Source organism: Abrus precatorius, unplaced genomic scaffold, assembly GCF_003935025.1.
Source record: "Abrus precatorius isolate BTA unplaced genomic scaffold, Abrus_2018 Scaffold9, whole genome shotgun sequence".
NCBI lineage: Eukaryota > Viridiplantae > Streptophyta > Magnoliopsida > Fabales > Fabaceae > Abrus > Abrus precatorius.
The window spans coordinates 10378309-10397720 of NW_020874439.1; the positions used below are offsets into that span (position 1 = coordinate 10378309).

The window sequence follows — 19412 nt, forward strand, 5'->3', positions numbered from 1 at the left end:
CAAGATTGACAAAGCAACTGATAAAATCACTGAACAAAAGCTTATGTATCCCATAAAATTATTGAATACTTTAAATTTTAACAGATTCTCCCCCCTCTCATTGCTTGCAACTGAAAAAAGGAATGTTAATTATGCTACTTAGGAACATCAATCCCGTATTAGGAATGTGCAATGAAACAAGACTTCTTATCATGCGTTTAGGAAAATGGATAAGTGAAACAAAAATAATTACAGGAAGCAAAATTGGTGCCAAAATACTTATATATTTTTTATTTTAAAATAAATTTATTTAATAAAAATAAAACAAACTCATACAAAGCACAGGCATATTTACTAGTTAAAAGGTAAAAAAAAAATGTTCATAATTATTAAATTAGACTTAGAAAAATCCTATGATAGGCTAAGATGGAAATTCATTACTGACACTTTTATTAAAGTTGTTTTTAACGCTGATTTGATGTTTCTTATTCATCACTATATTTCCTCTCCATCTATATTTTTGAATTGGAAAAATAATGTTTTTGAGTCTTTAAGGCCTACAATAGGCATTTGCCAAGGGGACCTCAATTCACCTATATTTTTGTCCTTTGTATTGAAAGATTAGCCCACTTAATCAAAGAAAAAGTCCCGAGTAATTATTTGGTTCCTTTTTCCTTTAGTAATCATGGCCTTAAAATCTTTCACTTATTTTTTCCTGATGATATTATCTTTATTATTAAAAGCTAATTTACAACAAGTTTCTATCATTAAAAATATTTATGCTGCTTCTGGTCTAAAAATTAACTCTAGTAAGCCCTTATTTATTTATTTTTCTAAAAATACTTATTCTGTCCTTACTTAAGCTATTAGTGAAACATTAGGTATTCATATATCTAGTCAGTTGAGAAGGTACCTTGGTATCCCCATTAATCATTATAGACCTAGTAGAAGTCATTTTTCCTTTCTCATTGATAAGATTAAGAGAAAGTTATCTTTATGGAAAAATGAACTTCCTATCCTTAGATATAAGGGTTACTCTGCCTCAATCCTACCTTATGAGTATTCCCTCCTGTGATGCAAACCATTAGTCTCGCTACCGTTGTTTGTAATAAAATCAATAGTATTTGTAAACATTTTATTTGGGGATCTTTAAGAGGTAAAAAGTGTCATTTAATAGGATAGCAGGAAATTCGTAAGCCTAAGTTAGAAGGTGGTCTTGGTTTTAGGGACTTTAGGATGCTTAATAGAACTTACTTAATGAAGTTGTGTGATAGGTTTGTATTTTAGCTTGCTTTTATAACTCATATATGTATGTTTGACCTGTATTTTATTTGAGTTCTACACTAATTCATGTATATTTTGTGTAGTTTAGCATAAAAAGGTCATGGTTAAATTTTTGGGCATTTTGGGCCGAAATTAGCTGGAAAACAGAGCCTCACAAGAGTTAGCATGCCTAGACCTCAGAAGCAAGTACGAGGGTGCTTCGAGCCCATGCACGGCTGTGCTCACTTGCAGTAATTCAACTATGAAGTAATTTTAGGATTTTCAAACACTATTAAAAGGATACCTTGTCCTTAATTTGGAGACATCTTTCATCTTATCCTTCTCATATCCTTTGATGGCGGAACTTGAAGTTTCAAGCGACCATACTTGAAGATCGGGAACTCATCTCATCTATTACGACCCTTTTTTGGAAAAGGTCCTTGACATGCTAATGCAATTTACCCCTATATAAAATTTTCGTATTTTGAAAGGAAGTAAACTTAGTGAAACATGAAAGTTCGCAGTTTAATAATAAAATGAGACCTCGTAATAAAATTTGTATATACATATATATATATTTATGGTCACACATTAATAGTATATACACTAGAGTCATTCGGCGTGGAGCTCAAAATACAATTCATAATCAAAATTACATTTCTTGAAAAATTGTAGCTAAATAGTCTAGACTTAGCCTTAAGACTTAGATTAACAAAATAAATAATGTAACATCCTAAAATTTTAAAGTATGGAAATCGCATTCTTTATTGATCATTTAGGAGGAAAATGCCATTTTCCACATTATTAAATATTATTATATCAAATCAATGAAAGTCTCATTATGGATGGGTTCGTTGTAAATAAAAATGTTCAAATAAGTACAATATTAATTGAAACGGCAATGAGTTTAAATAATGTAATAATTCATAATCGAAATTTTCTTAATTAAGAACTGAACATGCATTTACACAATCAAAATAATTACATCAACTTGACAAATTAAGTCCCAGAGCATTCCTCAAAATACACCAGACACTGAGAACCAAGTACTAATCGATCCCATGCCAACTCTTTATTTTTGCCAGGTCTTCAGAATCGAGGTTATCATATGTTCCAAGATAATGATCACCTGATTTTGCAGTAACCTGCATGCCAGTAATTCGCTCAAAAGTGCATCTAGATGGTCTTCCGAGATGGTCATGGTCGTGATATGTAAATAAATAAGTCATGGCTGCTGAAGTTCTCACGATACTAGGGAATATATATACACAGAGGGTATGATGTATTCTACTTATCAGAAAATCAAAAGGGATACTATATTATAGTTTCATCTCTATCATAACGATATCCCTAGGCACATTATTAACATGTACAACAATTCTAAAGTAGCATAACTTTTAATATTCATTAAATACATAGTTAAGTCTATTATGAACAGAACTATCTATGAGCCAAATTCTCTCTCTAGGTGTTGTCATCTTGGTCCCCTAAAAGGTTTATGTAGGGATGAGTCTCTATTTATATTACCAAGCATAGATTTACAATTAGTCACACAGTATAACAAGGATAATACATCAATCATGTTACAAAATAATATTCATATGCATGCAACAATCTTTGAATATTCAGCTTATTACTCTTCATCTCTCTCTTAATACTTAGAGTTTTCATTATTCACTTTCACTACCCCTGGGATCCCTTGAGGTCTTCCTCAGCATAGATAGTTGCTGGATAGCCGCAACTACACGGATACAATGTGTGCCGACCCAGCCCCTTTTAGCAAAAGCATGGTCAAGAGCATCAGTCAGGAAATGAGTGTAAGGCCTATGGTGCTCTTACTCTTATTTATTTTGTGCAATTCCAGAGGAACATCCACCACCCTCATTTCCCCAAGATTTCTCAATCGTCTCCATCTTTCACACTCTTAGTCTACCTCTGAACTATCCATACTCGTCCTTATCGTATTCCTTTCATTTCATTTCTTTATATTTTTTATTATATATTTACTAACATATTATTCACACTTTTATCTCTCTATTTTACTTTAGTTCATTATTACATCATATATCAATTAATCATTGCGGAGAGTTGGTCCCCTTGGACTCAGTCCACCACATACATGCATATAAGCTTATATCAAGGATCATACAATTCATCAAACACCAAAAAACATGCTTTAAACATAATAAAAATATGTTCTCATCCAACATATACCAAAAAACCTGCATTCATCATAGCATTTTCATGAATACAAACATATCACTTTCTTAGTAACAAGATAAAGCTCTTTTTACCTTGAAATGGAGGTTTAGTAAAGGGTTTTTGAGGATTCTTGCTTAAAACATAAGGTTCTTCCTAAATATCACAAGAGATCTCATTTAGGAAAGGAGAATTAAGAAAATAACCAAAGAAATGAAGAACCAAGCTCCAAGAACTTACCAAGAAGTAAGGAAAGTGAACTCCCAAGCTTTGATCGGAGAAAGGTGGAGATTTTTCAAGGATTTTTTAAGGAAATAAGGAGAGAAATCAAAGAGAATGTAGGAGGGTCGTAACTTGGATTATAATCCAAGTTTCTCAACTTGAAAACCCTTAAATACCCCTCAACTCGCGACATTCTCGCTACAATAAGCCAATTCTTACTACAGTAAGACCTTATCTCGCTACAGTAAAAAAAACAAACAAAATTGTACTTTGCTGTCTATCATTCTAGCTACAGCGAGAAGATCCTGCTACAGCAAGAGAGCATCAGAATGCCTAATTTTGGATACTGATTTCTCGCTACAGTGAAAAATCTTGCAACTCACAATCTAAAACTCTCCTAATTTCAAGCAACATGTATTAATAACTCACACTAAATACAAAATTAATAAATAATAAAATACGGGTGTTACAAATAACACTACAATCTTCTCAAAAACTATGCTCACTCCAATATTCCTCAGCTAGACCTTCCAGCATGAGAAGTAGATGTATTACCTATCACATCTGCTCACGTACCAACGTACGATCATCACAAAACACACACATACCAACACATACATAGCTTATTTTTAGCAATTTTCATTGAGTCAATACAACAATACAGCCCACTCCCAGCCCATCTAATGCAAATGCAATATTCCAGTTCCAGCTGGTTTTACAGCCTAAGTAATCTAGAGGGAACTCATTAAAGATCAACTTAGATCTGATTCAAACACAAGAATTATTCTAAATTTCATGAACACATTAGTATAACCAAGGTTGGGGGATTTTCATCAATAAGAATCCAAAATTCAAATTGAAAACTGAAATAGAATTCAGAAAATAGAAACAGAACTAAAGTTAGAACAGATTAAGGATCAACTTAGAAAATTCATTCACATCAATCAGGATTCATCATAGATTCATAAGAAACATTTTGAATTCAGTTTTATTCTATCAACTCTGATTCAAACATAAGAAGATCTTCAAGTCTTTAATTCAGAATTAACCTAAATCCCAAATTTGAGATTAGCCTCTAATTAAACCTATTTCAATTCAAATTAATCAATTTGAATCTTATAGGATTCAATTCTGGAACAAGGATTTATATTCTAGTCAGAATAACTTCATCAAGCATTAATCAATGTTTGAGAAAAATGAAATAAACCAAAATTGTGAAGTTAGGAGAAGAACACAAACTAAAATTCAATCTAATTAAAAACCAAACCTCAGAATCCATACACTAAATGATGAATTTTCTAAGTTAAAAGAAGATTTAGGCTTCCATGAGGATGGAATTCAGAATTACAAAGATAGATATGATGGAAAATACAGAGAAAATTAAACTTCAAAGATGAAAAGAATGAAAATCCTATGATTGAGCCTTGGAAAATTGCCCCCAAAGCTCTCTTTCTCTCTCTCTAACTCTCTAAAAGTTCAAAAATGAAAATTGATAAAAAGATCCCAAATATCTTTACTGAGTTCATATTTATAGTTTTTTCGCCTTTTTGGTGGAGTCACTATAGGTGCACAGAGTGATCATGCAGAAGGCTTTCTGTAAATTTTTCAAACTAAAGTAATCACTATCAATGAAGAAAGTGATCACTTATGGAGTTTTTTCAGAATTTGGCATGCACATGTTCACTATGAGTGTAGAGAGTAATCACGTGCAACTCTTTTCATGTCATAGTTCTCTATAGTGATCACTATATGTGTAGAAAGTGGTAATGCCTAGCTCATACGGGTGTGTGTGTTCACTCTGGGTGTTCAAAGGAGTAATACACAACTCTTTTCCAGGTAACAGACTTACATGTGTTCACTCTAGGTACTCAAAGTGATCACGCACATCTCTTCTCCTAGATATAGGCGCCAAAGTGTTCACTTTATATAGAAATAGTGAACACTTTCATTCCTGCTTCTAGACAAAGGCTCTGTAGTGGTCATTTTATGCAAAAATAGTGAACAATTTCATCATACTTATTTGAATCCACTTCAAATCTATCACTTATAGTGATTACTTTCTGATAACAATTTAGCATCAACTTTAAATGCTCATAACTTCCATGCTTAAAATCCAAAATTCACAAATGATATATCAAATTAAAGCTCTATGAATCAACTATCTATTGAAATAGAAATCTCCTCAAAAGTCTGGCCTCAGGAATAGATATTACAAAACTAATGAACAAAGGTCAGAATGGTCAAAATAATGAAATTAAGGAGGCTTTTCCACTAAAACTCAATTAATGAAGTTTGAATTAAAATAGCTAGAATCAATCAATTAAGTACCGTCTAAAAGTCTATTAGCTCATAGTAAAGCTAAAAGCATGGGCTCAGAATATTGCTCATCAATGTGCTACATCTTGCTTGAGCGAGATTGGGTCCAGAGAGCTACCCATTTTCCCTGTGACTCTTTGCCTGAGTGAGCTGCTCTCACCTGAGCGATGTCGCTTTTTGCCTGATGATAAGTCCCTATTTTGATATATTTTATGACTTATATTAATACGCTTAAACCCTATTTATATATATTTACACTAATTATACTATTAATTGTTGCAGTTTAGCCGGAAGTTGTTATCAGTGTATTATGGAGATATTTTGGATAAAAATTAGATAATTTTAGCTCTTGGTCGTGCTATGTGAATCTGAGTTTGAATTTTGAATTTAAAATTTAAATTTAGATAAAGATTTAGATATGAAGATTTGGAGCAGTTTTCAATTGAGATTTTGAAGTTAAGATTCTGATTGTGAATAAAACTGATTTGAAAAGATAGAGCTCTACCGACCAGGAACTCAAGGCACATCCTATATAAAGAGGCATTATGCTCCACACTTAGGACACTTTTGGCTTGATTTTAAACCTTCTATACACCTTTTTTCCCTTCTTAGTTCTGACTCACTTTACTATTAAGAGTTATTGGAAATCATTGGCAAAGACAAGAACTCCTTCGGAGTCCAAGCGAGCGATCGAGCACCCCTTGGAGAGTAAGAACTCTTTTCATTTTTTTCCCTTTTGGGTTTTCTTGTTTGAATTCTCCCTAATGTTTTATGGATTGGTTCATTACATTTTTGGTTGTTTATTTCATTATGAATAACTAAATCCATAGCTAGGGTTATGGTGGATCCTATAGCATACTTTGTGTAATTTTTACTTTTAATCTCGATATTGATTTTCCTTTAGGCATACCGCTGACTCTTACGACATCAAGAGGAAAGAGACTACCCCAGTCTACCAAGTAGAGAGCAGCAGTCCACTAATAAACTAAATGGCAGCCCTTGCAAAGCAATTAGAATCTTTAATGAAGGCTCAAGATCAACCTATAAGAGCTCCTACAAGCTCAAAATTTAAGCAAGATGAGGCAAATTTCATGGGCAATCACAATTCAGGATGGAGGAGTAATCCTCCTAACTCTTAGGGAATGGCTTGGGAAGTCAAAATTCAAGTGTTTATCCCCCTCCCCATATGCAAAATTAAGGAGCAAGACCAGAAGGGAAAGAAGGCCCTAGATCTCAGTCTAACTTTCAAGAACAAATAATGCAATATGTGCATTATTCTGATAAGAGGATGACAGAGCTTGAATCCAAGTTAGATCAACATGTTGAGAAAACTAATAAGAGTTCGCAGAGGTCAAATCTAAAATACAAGCTAACTCTTCTAAGATAAGTGCACAATTAGAGCAAATTACGAACCTTCTGAGTCAAAGAGTGATGGGAATATTACCATCTCAGCCTGAACCTAATCCAAAGGAGCAATGCAATAAGTGGAAATAAATTATAAGAATCACAGAACAGAGTCACATGCATGCCCATGCTTGTTGAGAAATATGTCCATACTGATTCTACAGGCACACCCATACTTACTGATGAGCACACCCTTGCTACAATAGAAGCACGATCGTGCTTATGCAAGCACGCCCATGACAATGATAAAAGCGCAACCGTGCATCACCATGAGCAAAGTCGTGCTTCAAGCGCAGAGCCTGAAAAAGATAAGAAGGAAGAGCCTCTTGTTCAACCAAGGCCCTATGAGTCTAAAATAACTTTTCCATAGCGGCTGCAAGGTCACCTTCCTTATGGTGAAGAGTTCCATAAGTTCTTAGACCTATTGGGCAAAGTGCACATCAATATGCCTTTCATTGATGCCATCTCCAAAATGCCTAAATATGCTAAATTTTTAAAGGAGATTTTGACCAATAAGAGGAAGTTGAGAGCACATGAAACTGTGAAGCTCACCCAGGAATGCTCAGTTATAGTCCTTAAAAAGCTTCCACCTAAGAAGGCCAAGGAGGAAGCAATATAAGAAGACAAAAAGACAAAAGCTTAAACCATCCATTAATAAGCTTTTAATTTAGAGCTTAAATTTTCTTTTCTTTATTCTATTCCCCATTTTATGAATAATTTTTCTGATGTAATAGGTGTTGAGGAGGCAAAGCTATTGGGGAGACAATTACATATCAAGGGAGTCACCTATGAGACTCATGCCTTCTTCCCACCATGATTTAACAGGAATGTCAGGCTCATGACGTTAAACAAGCGCTCTCAAGAGGCAACCTATATCTTTTATTTTATTTAAATTTTATTTCTTTTTGTTTATTTTAATTTTGCTATTGTTATTTTATTTTTTAGAATAAAGAACAAGCATATTAAAATATTGCAAGAACGGAGTTGATTCTTCCAGCACACACTTTTGAGCTCTGATCTGAAAGCACGCTCGTACTCATCCCAAACACGGTCGTGCATTCAGTCACAATTGTTAGAGAAGCTTTACATCATACGCATGGCCTTGCTTAAGATTTTAGCATGGCCGTGCTCCCTCACCCGAAGCCATCATACTAAGAATTATTAGGAAACCTCCTTCTTTTTATTCAATTGCCCTCTTTGCATGCTTTTAATTTTATTGCTTTCAAACATTGACAATGTTTTGCTTTAAGTATGAGGGAGTAGTTCCTAATTATATGATTGTTATTGCATGTTCTTGAGTAAAGTGTCTATGCTATTTTTTATGATAATTTAAAACTTTTTCCCTTATGGAACCCAATTTTTCTAAATAAAAGAGCATGTTGAGTGATTATTATTGGCATTATACTTTCATTTGGAAACTAATATTAGCTAACTTTCGTACTTTAATGCTCTACATTAAACTTTAACCTACAGATGTGAGTTTGAGCCTTAAAGGGGATTTCTATATTAATTTAATTAATTGTATCCCTTTCCTCATTATTTTGTGTGATTATCTCCTTAGGATTTGTATTCTAGAACTTAACTTAGAACTGACTTAAGACTTATCTTTTTAATTGCATGTTTTAATGTGATTGAGGCATAATAGGATTTTTATTCTTGGCTTTCCGCATGTTTGAGATACAACTAGTTGTCTACTTTGAGCTTTATTGATTTTCTTGGTCCCTTGCGTTAAATTTATAGAATGTTTTGATGACCTTGAGTTTACGAATGGAGCAATTAAGTTGTTGAACTGTTTGATAAATTCTCCTCTATATCTCTCATGTGCAAAAAGAAAAAAAATAAGTATGAAAAAAAAAGAAAAAATTAATAGCAAAAAGAAAAGAAAAAGGGTTATATATGAATGAAAAGAGAGAGGAATAAAGATATTGATTATATGTAAAATGTAAAAATTACTCCAAGAACTTCATTTGTAAACTTAGGAAATATTTATAATTTTTATAATTTATTATCTCTTTGTATATCTCCTTCTTTTCATTTATCTCACCTCAATTATTATAACCCCTTGACCACATTATAATCTGAAAAAGATCTCATAATTTTTACTTGCATTTAATTTATTTAGTGGAAAGTCAGTTTATAGTCAAGCCTATGGTAGTACATTTTTCTTTAGGAGAACTGAGTAATATCTCATTTTATCCCTTAGTGAGAGAAGAAAGTAAAGCACCTTAGTTTGATGATTGAGTGAAAAGTATGAAAATATAAGATTCTAATTAGGAATCCTTTTGATTAGTTATGCTTAGTGATATTACTCTTGTTGCTCTCTTTATCTCCTTTATCTCGGGTTCCTTGTGTGGTATTATATTCAAGTTATTATGTTATTCTCTTAACTTGCACTTTGCTTGAGGACAAGCAAACAAATAAGTATGGGAGAGTTGATAAGTCTGTAATTAGGCATTCTTTTATAGCCCATATATTCATATTTTACCTTTATTTTATTTGAAAATTACACTAATTTGTATATTAATTATGCAGTTTGGTATAAAGATGTCACAATTAGAGCTTCGCAGCAATTAGCACGCCTAGACACTTTCAACAAGCACGGGGTGCTTCGTATTACAAGTTTTTAGGGTTTTTAAATTCTATTAAAAGGGAGACCTCAAGCATTGTAGGGGACACCGTTTTACATCTTAATTGTTGCTCTTTAATACACCCTTTCACCTCGTCTCTCTTCTAGGGGATCTTTGGCATATTTTGTACGAGACTTGGAGTTTTAAGCGATCATACTTGAAGATTGAGAACTCATCTCATTCTACTTTGTTTTTCTTTGTGACTTTGTTTATGATTGTTTTAATTCTTTTCTTTAGCATGAGTAACTAAGTCAATAACTAGGGTTATGAAAACTATCGTTCATGAATTTATGGGATTTTGATGTTTGAATTTAAATTTGATTTTGGTTCTGCGATTAGATTTTATCCTATTGTGTTTTTCACTTAATCCTAATTAATTATATCATCAGGCGACCGTACCTCAGTTAATTAATAAATCTATAGGATAAAATGAGACAAAAGATTATGCTATTGGCGTTTGAACATATATGGTTTCCTTTCCTTGTAGTTTATTTTGAATTTATCTCCTTTAAATAAAAAAATAAAAATAAAGATAAATATATGACTCAAATTTTTAATTATTAAAGCTCATTTTATATTTCTTCTTTTCTTTTGAAAAACGTTAACAAAATTAAGTAATTTCTAGATTAAATTCATAGTTAAAATATTTTAAAAAATGCAAACGTAATATTACGGGTCATTTTTTTTATATGGGATTTTTTTTTACTTAATTACCATAATATGGACTTTAGAAAAAAATTACATAAATATGGGAAATTTTAAAAATTGCCAGTGGCGATTTTTGAATGTCAGAAAAAGTAATTTTATATGATGGTAAAAATTGCCAATGGCAATTTTTGAATGTCAGAAAAAATAATTTTATATGATGGTAAAAAATTGCCACTGGCGAGTTTTCAAAAATTTTTGAAAGTAAAAATCGTTTATGGCAATTTTTAAGAAGTAAAATCGCCACTGGCGTTTTTTAAAATCTCGTTCTATATATAGTCATTGCAATTTGTAATAAATTGCACCGTAACCCTATTCTCTCCACTCTCTAAAGCTTTTCTATTGCATTTATGCTATTTGCATTTTTTTGTTTGTCAAATTTGGCTATTCTTTTATAGTTGAAGAAAGAAATGAGTACAAATATAGTGGTGTACTTTAATGGTGAAATTATTACAAACACATGTGAAGGTGTGAGATTTACATGTGAGAAGCCAATTTGTATGCATATTCCTTATAATATATCATACGAAGCACTAAAATATTGGCTTTGTCAATATATTGAAGTGGAGACTCCAAAAATAGTAGAGAGTATAACGTATAGGTGTCCGATTTCTATTTTTGGAGGTTTCATGCAATACCAAGGAGTTGCAATAACAACCGACGAAGATATTCAACAAATGTTTCAAATACATAATGAGCGTCGGGCCCCAACTCCTACCATTGAGCTGTATATTGTTTTTAAACAAATTACAGCTGATACACGTGCAGAAGGTAGCGATGAGGAAGATGAAGCCTATGTGAGCATCGTTCCCAACAGAGAGATTGAATGGGAACAAAACAGCACTGAAAGTGATGACCCTGACTTGGATGAAGACGGTGATGATGAGGAATCAGAAGATGAGGGAGTTAATGAAGACTCCTATTTATCAAGTCCAATGATTGGCAAACATCCGTTTGAGGAGCCGTCATTCATGCGTGCGTTAGATCTTACAAGTATGCAAGCACCTGAATTTCCAAAATATGCTAACTTAGGTATGTGATGTTTGAAATATTTTAATTATACCCTTATCATTTTATGTTTAATTTAATGAATTAGTTTTTTTTATTAAAATTTGTGTTTGATAGGTAATTATGAGGTAGTAGGAGAATTGTGTGTTGGAATGCAATTTAATAACAGAGAAAATGTTATACGAACAATTAAACATGACAGTATATCAAAAGGAGTGGACTATAAAGTATTTGAGTCTGAACCAAATACATTTTACTGTAAATGTGTAAGCTATGGCATAGATTGTGATTGGCTTGTTCGGGCTAGCTTGAGGAAAAACAAATGTTTTTGGGAAATCAAGAAGTATAATGGGCCACACACTTGTATGAGGGCTAGGATTTCGCAGGATCATAGCAAGTTGGATGCAGACACAATTGCAGAATGTATTAAGCCAATGGTAGAATCTGACCCTTCTTTTAAGATCAAACTTGTGATTAATGAAGTCCAAGCTAGATTTGGATATACGACAACATATAGAAAAGCATGGATGGCAAAGCAAAAAGCAATTGAAAAAGTGTATGCTGAGTAGGAAGCCTCGTATGAAGCCCTGTCGCAATGGTCTGTAGCGATGTGTGACGTTGTTCGTGGGTCAATTGTTCAATTGGATGCTGTTAAAGCCTGCCGCAATTGCTCCTTGCATTCGGGCATTCAGACATTGCAAACCACTTGTGCAGGTTGATGGGACACATTTATATGAAAAATACAATGGGGCTTTATTGGTAGCTGTTGCACAAGACGGCAATCAGAATATTTTGCCGATTGGCTTTGCTATTGTTGAAGGAGAAACTGCAGATGGTTGGCATTTTTTCCTTAAGAATTTACGCAAACATGTCGTGACGCAGGATGGTGTTGGTATTATTTCTGATCGGCACGAGTCAATTAATGCAGCAATAAGACGAAGTAACAGATAATGGGAACCTCCAAAGGCATTTCACATGTATTGTATCAGGCATATTGCTGCTAATTTCTTGCGAAGATTTAAGACACCTTACTTGCATAAACTTTTCGTCCGCATGGGTAATTGACATTATTCTTCTGTCAATGATATTTACATTGAATTATAAATTTTATATGTTGTTGACATACTTATATTAATGAGTTTGTGGTATGCAGGTTATTCAAGAACTAAATCAGAATTTAATATTCATTATGAGCGGTTGAGATAACGTGGAGAGGTATATACAGACTGGCTTAATGAAATTCCACGAGAGAAGTGGGTTCTTGCATATGACGGCGGGCATCATGGGGTCACATGACCACCAATCTTGTTGAGTGCATTAATTCAGTATTAAAGGGCGCTCGTAATCTTCTAATAACAGCACTGGTTAGAGCAACTTACTTTCGATTGGCTGAGTTATTTGCACGTAAAGGTTGTGAGGCATATGCGCGAAAAAAGGCTGGACATATTTTTTCTGATGCTATGACGACTCGACTTCAATCAAATGAGCAAGCATCTAGAAACCTTTGTGTTACTGTATTTGATAGGCAAAATGAGACTTTTCTTGTTCAAGATGTAAACAACAATCAAGAATATAAAGTCCAACTCAGGCAAAGGTATTGTGATTGTGGTGACATCCAGACTGATAGATATCCATGTCGTCATGTCATTGCTGCTTGCTCTAGTCAGAACATTGATTGGCGTTGTTATGTCCAAGATGTTTACAAGATAAATGAGTTGTGCAAAGTATATAAGAAGGAGTTTGGAGTCATTGGAAATGAAAGTACGTGGCGGATATATAGAGGCCCAAAACTTATTCTTAACCCAAATTTAAAGCACATAATAAGAGGTCGTCCAAAATCAACACGTTTTCTGAATGAAATGGATAGGCGTGAGATGAGAAGAACCCGACGTTGCACTCTTTGCCGAGGTGAAAGCCATAGTAGAAGAACATGTCCAAATGCTCCTGGGTCAAGTTCGCAAGGTTGATGTTGTTGTTTTATGTAGTTTTAATTTATGTTGTTGTTGTTGTGGATGATTAAGTTGTTATCGTCATGTAAGATGAAGTAGTATTGTTTAATCAGTATTAAGGGTCATATGCAATATTTGTTATATTTTGAAAGAGTATCTGCATTAAGAGATGATAAATCATATAATATTTAACTAACAAACAAAGCTTTCTTTATTAAATATTTTACTGACAAACAAAGTTGCATAATATAAATAACATTCCATGCTTAAACATAAAGACAATAATGAAAACATAAATTAAACATAAACATAAACATTAACATTAAACAAACATAATTTTCCCTTTTTCTTCTTGATTAATGAGAGGCTATATCTATCAGGGGCATGGGTGAAGGGACGTAACATGCGCGAAAAAAATCCCCTTCGTCTTCCCTCTGTAGGACCGTCATCCCCAACACCCTGATCATCTGTGGCATCGTGTGTAACTCTCTCATCAACTGTAGCTTCTGCTTGTACCACATTTTCAGATGTATTTATACATATGATGTGCTGTTGTGTCATCTCCCAAGACATGATTGGCACAGAATACTGTTCACCTAATGAAAATGTTTGCTGAGAAGTACCACCACACTCTGTTGTCACAAGTTCTGGTCGATAAACATCTTCATCATCATAATTCCCTTCATCCACAATTGCGCTCTCATTAAGGTCAAAGTTGCATGCAGGAATGTCAAGAGAAGGTCTGGCATCCTCAATGAGAAAGTCATATGTAGAAAGTAACCCACGAGATGTCCCACTTTCACTACTGCAATCAATTGATCTCCTTCGACGTGATTCATTGCTTGTTGACCCACGACGATTATCTCTTCTATCGACAGACATTCGTGAAGGTTGTTGTTGTGGGGGTTCTTCATCCCATTCAAATGGCTACCATTGGTTTGTGTGTGGTAACCAATAAAACTCCTCATTTGGTTGAACTGACGGTGGTGGAATCCCCTATTGATGCTTAGACAGTGGCAAGGACATAAGCTCTTCATCCACCAAAAACTGTTGTTGCTGGGGTGGTGGCTGTTCCATTTGTGGAGACAACCATAACCAATTCATTGCATACAATGTGTACCAATTCCAATACTCATTGGACGGGTAATACTGGTCAATTGTCATTCCTTGTAATGTACGTTGATGTCGTTGTTCCCACATCATCACCCAATCATCATGTATTAACCTCTAGTCCTTTGGTTCTCTTAATCCACGTAAATCTTTGTTGTGGACTCCGTCAAGACTTTGGGGCGGCAGAGGAATAGGTTGAGCAAATCCATATTGCCGCATCACACGGTCAGTTGCATGCCACTCTACAACCTCAAAGCATATCAATGGGCTTACAGTTGACCACAATAAACGTTCTCCTCTCAAATCATGTGGAACAACGGCATCAATCGCTTCATCCTCATATGGTCGCCACATAAACTGCATTTTCAAAAATAATTATTCATAAATAATTTCAAACATGTATAAAAACAGTTAAGAAATGTATAAATATATTAACAAGTACCTCATGTAGTGCCATTTTATTTAATGCTAGTCTAACATTTCCAAGATTCCTATATGGAGTCTTGGTTGGATATCGAAGACGTCTCCATCTGAGTATAAGTGGAAATACTACTGGTTCACCAGGTATTGGAGCCAACCACGGGAGCCTGTGTCATGCCCATACCTGCAATAATATTATGCATTCACAAATTTCTTTGGCATCATGTCGTGAACCACGATCCAAACCTCTATACAGAAAAGCAAGGCATGCTGAACCCTAACTATACATTCCAATTTCATGGACATTTACCAACAATTGTAAGAATTTTCCATGTACCAGAGAGTTGCTCTTGTTTGGCATTAAAACATGTCCCAACAAAGAAAGTACATATCCTCGAGCTTGTTGAGCTATCCTAATGTTTGAATTAGCAGGAAGCCAACCAAGGTGTTGTGTGATCCACTTTAATCTTATTTCAGAACCTTCAACATCATTTGATTCGGGCCGACTTCTGAGTAACTGTTCACACATATTCTGCAATGCCAAAGTATTTGGATTAGTAGAACCAGTAACTGCTATACCATTGCATCGCAGTCCAAGCAACAGAGTAACATCTTCTAATGTTATTGTGCATTCTCCACAAGGAAGATGGAATGTATGTGTTTCTGGTCTCCAACGTTCAACAAGTGCATTTATAATGCCACCGTTTATATGCATTTGACATAATTGTGCAATACGATCAAAACTAGCATTTCGTAAAATCTCATTTATTTCAGGCTTAGGTGGCATTATAGATAAGTGACGTGGTCGTAATTAACTATAAAAAAATAGTAATTTATCAGTAATCTATGAATTAAATATATATCAAAATATAAAAAAACTAACTATAAAAAAATGATATGTTTCTACTTAATTATACCCACACATAATATTATTATTATTTTAATATAAATTGTGCTTTACTTATTTTTACATCTATTATTATCATTATTATTATTATTTTAATACTATACAATGGCTAATATTAACACTTAGTACGAATAATTTATTATATATTTTTCAATGATAATAATTTTTATTAAAAGTAAATAATATAATAAAATTATCCAATACTAAAATTTTATAATATGTTTTTACTTAGACTAAAATAATTATCTTTATTTTATACAAACTTAAAATAAATTGCATTAATTAAAAAATAAATAACTCAAATAAAATTAAGAAAAAATTTTATTATACTACATTGTATGTATTAAAAAATAAATATTTACTTACTTTTGAATACGAATACGTTGTGAAATATGTTTGTGCGATTCCATAGTCACGAACCATTTTATTCCCCTCTTTGATATTGTCCTTCCTCCTTGGCGATTTTTCGTATTTTCCTTTCTTATTTGCGCATACAGCATGGTGCAATTCTTATTTATAAGCATAGTTCCAATTCAATTTGCGACATTTCAATACGTTACTGTGCTAGTAAAAATCGCCACTCACGATTTTTCAGTTGCAGGACAATGTATTATTGTGCTAGTAAAAGTCGCCACTTGCAATTTTACTGACTTTGCATAGTATCTGTACCCAATTAAATGTGCTTGTTTGTATTTTTGCCTGACAAATAAGTCAAAATTAAAGATTGAAAAGTCAAAATTGATAGCTCCCAGACATTGCAAGAATCGTTTCTGACAATTTTTCAAATACCACACATTTGTAATTATACAGAAAAGTCCATATTCCAGTAAATATATCATAAAAACACCATATTAAAATTAAATTCCCTAATATTACCATTTTATGCTTAATTAAAAAACTCAAAAAGTGTGGTTTATTAGTTCAGATGGGTGGAGCGGGTTGACCCCATAAACCGACCAAATGAAAACGTGGGTTTAGGGTTTAAGCACTGACGCTTCCATCTTTTTCTGTTTACAGTAAACAGTGCTTTACTGGCAAACCCAAACCCCGTCACTGTTTTCTGTTCTCTTCTTTTTGCCTTAATTGGAAAATGGATAAGACCATATTTGCAGATTTGGATAATGTTCCTGAAGATGATAGGCAAAGAATGTCCACCATAGTAGACCAGCTCCAAATACGAGACAGGTATTATTACAATTATTTTAGTTTTTAGAATTTTCCGTTTGATGTTTACCATTGAATTATCGTGCTTTACTTGTGCGTTCTGTCGAGATGTTCATGTGTATGTTCGATTTCTCTTAGCATTTTGATCTGACTGTAAATTAAATATATATAATTTCTAATTTCTTTGTCTAGTTGGGATTTGTGGGCTCGAAATAAATAAGATATTTCCCTGTTGTCGGAAATTACTGAATAATGATTTAGAATTTGTTGATGCTGGTTACCTACTAAATGTTGGTTTGTGTTTTCAATTTGATGGGTTTTAAACTTTTTATCATTGCTTAATTTACCAGAAGAAAATATGTCAATTTCTGAAACTCTGAATAGGTAGCTCTCTATTGTGTTTCTGGCAAGTGTCATTTGAGTATTGGAGTAATTCTTGTTTTCTCTCTCGCTCTCTCTCTCTCTCTCTCTCTCTCTCTCTGTGTGTGTTTTTCTTCTAAATCCGTGTCAAATGGATCTATTATTTCTGAAATTTCAGAATTGACACCATTTTTAATTGTGAACTGTGAATCCAGTATAGCTTGTAACTTTGAGCCTTGTGGAAGTACATGTTTCCTGTTGTAGTAACTTTGCCTTAAATTTTGGCCTTAAAATGTTAGTTGATGATTTTGGTTGCACGCTGGATTGTATTGGATACTTCAGAACTGCACGTGTTAAGAATTTAAAACTGACTTACCTTGCTTAAATGCAGGTTTATTATGAATTTCCATGATTAACGCTTGTGTAATATCAGAGCTTAAGCTGAAGTTTACATTTATTGAAATAGTGCACTTAGTTACCAAAAGAAAAAAAAGTGCACTTATGTTCAGTCTAGAGTTAAAAGTAGGAAAGATGTGTGCATGTAGAAGTTTTGTTCAAACTAGTAGCATAAGGTGGATTATGTTGATTGATTCTCTGCTCCAACAAAATTGCAGTCTAAAGATGTATAATTCATTAGTGGAGAGATGTTTCAAGGATTGTGTCAATACATTCTATCGGAAATCCTTGACCAAGCAAGAGGAAACATGTGTTCTGAGATGTGCTCAAAAATTCATGAGGCTTTCAATGCAAGTTGGCTTGAGATTTTCAGACATTAACCAAGGAGCTTCTACAACCGATCAAGGTGTTTTTGAATAGCCCCTGGACAATAGCTTTTTGTATCACCCAGAAATCATTTTTAATATATTTGAGTTACATTTTATTGTTATTAACCAGAGATGTTTATGACTATTGTAATTTTTTTGATAGAATAAAAGGAAGTGGAATTGCTAGAGTTATGGTTTTGACATCTTGTTTTTATGCAGTTCTCTGTTTTCTTTTTACTTTTCAGTTAAATATGAGCTCTTCTTGATTTCTAAAGAATTTGTCCATTATTTTTTTTAAATTATTTTTAAGTAAATACATAATATCAATTATCGAGGCAATATTTCTAAGAGGGGATGTTTAGGTGAGTAATCAGGACACTTTTCTCTACATCTGGCTTTTTGTTGTGGATTATCCAAATTGCAGATTCAAATAGAAGAGTGGTATGGAACTGAACAAGGTTTTGCATTGGTGCTTCTCTAAATTCTGAATGCCGAGCAAGTGCTTGAATCTTGTAGATAGATTAGAAGTATCTTACTGTTATTCTATATGAGACAAAAGCCACATTTTAATCATTTAAAAATAAAAATATAATTGAACTTGTTTTTTAATTTATTTTTTTCATTTATTTTTTTAATGTTCTTTTAATTATATGCCTCCAATAAAAAATCTTCTAACTTCGCCACTGCGAAGAACACCCTTAATTGCTATGACTGTTTAACCTCTTTTAATGGAAGTTTTTCCTTCTTTGTAAACAGCAAAAACATCTTGGAATTTTAAATTGTTTTTTGCTCAGTGATAAAAGGACAAGGCAGTGAAGGCCCCTCGTAAAATAGTAAATGTGTCCTATGCAGTTGTAATTCAACGGTTCCTGCAAATCAAATACATAAATTTCAGTTTATTGATAATCGCAAGCCTCTAGATATCAAGTATCAACTGCATGTCTCGTTGGAGGTTGGAGGCTTGGGATGATTAGGATGAGTGGGGAGGGATAGAGGAGAGAGTTTTTTTTTTTAA

General features: G+C 33.4%; 2 protein-coding genes across 2 annotated transcripts; both read left to right on the forward strand.

The window, feature by feature from the left end:
* The first annotated feature begins 11344 nt into the window (after nt 1-11344).
* Nucleotides 11345-12674, forward strand: LOC113850779. The gene is made up of 3 exons (XM_027481321.1): nt 11345-11747; nt 11841-12277; nt 12381-12674. Exons 1-3 carry the CDS (start codon nt 11345-11347, stop codon nt 12672-12674), a joined length of 1134 nt encoding a protein of 377 aa, XP_027337122.1.
* A 4440-nt stretch (nt 12675-17114) lies between these two features.
* Nucleotides 17115-18474, forward strand: LOC113851400 (mitochondrial import inner membrane translocase subunit Tim9-like). The gene is made up of 2 exons (XM_027481865.1): nt 17115-17294; nt 18248-18474. Exons 1-2 carry the CDS (start codon nt 17200-17202, stop codon nt 18447-18449), a joined length of 297 nt encoding a protein of 98 aa, XP_027337666.1. The 5' UTR covers nt 17115-17199; the 3' UTR covers nt 18450-18474.
* Nucleotides 18475-19412: the final 938 nt, after the last annotated feature.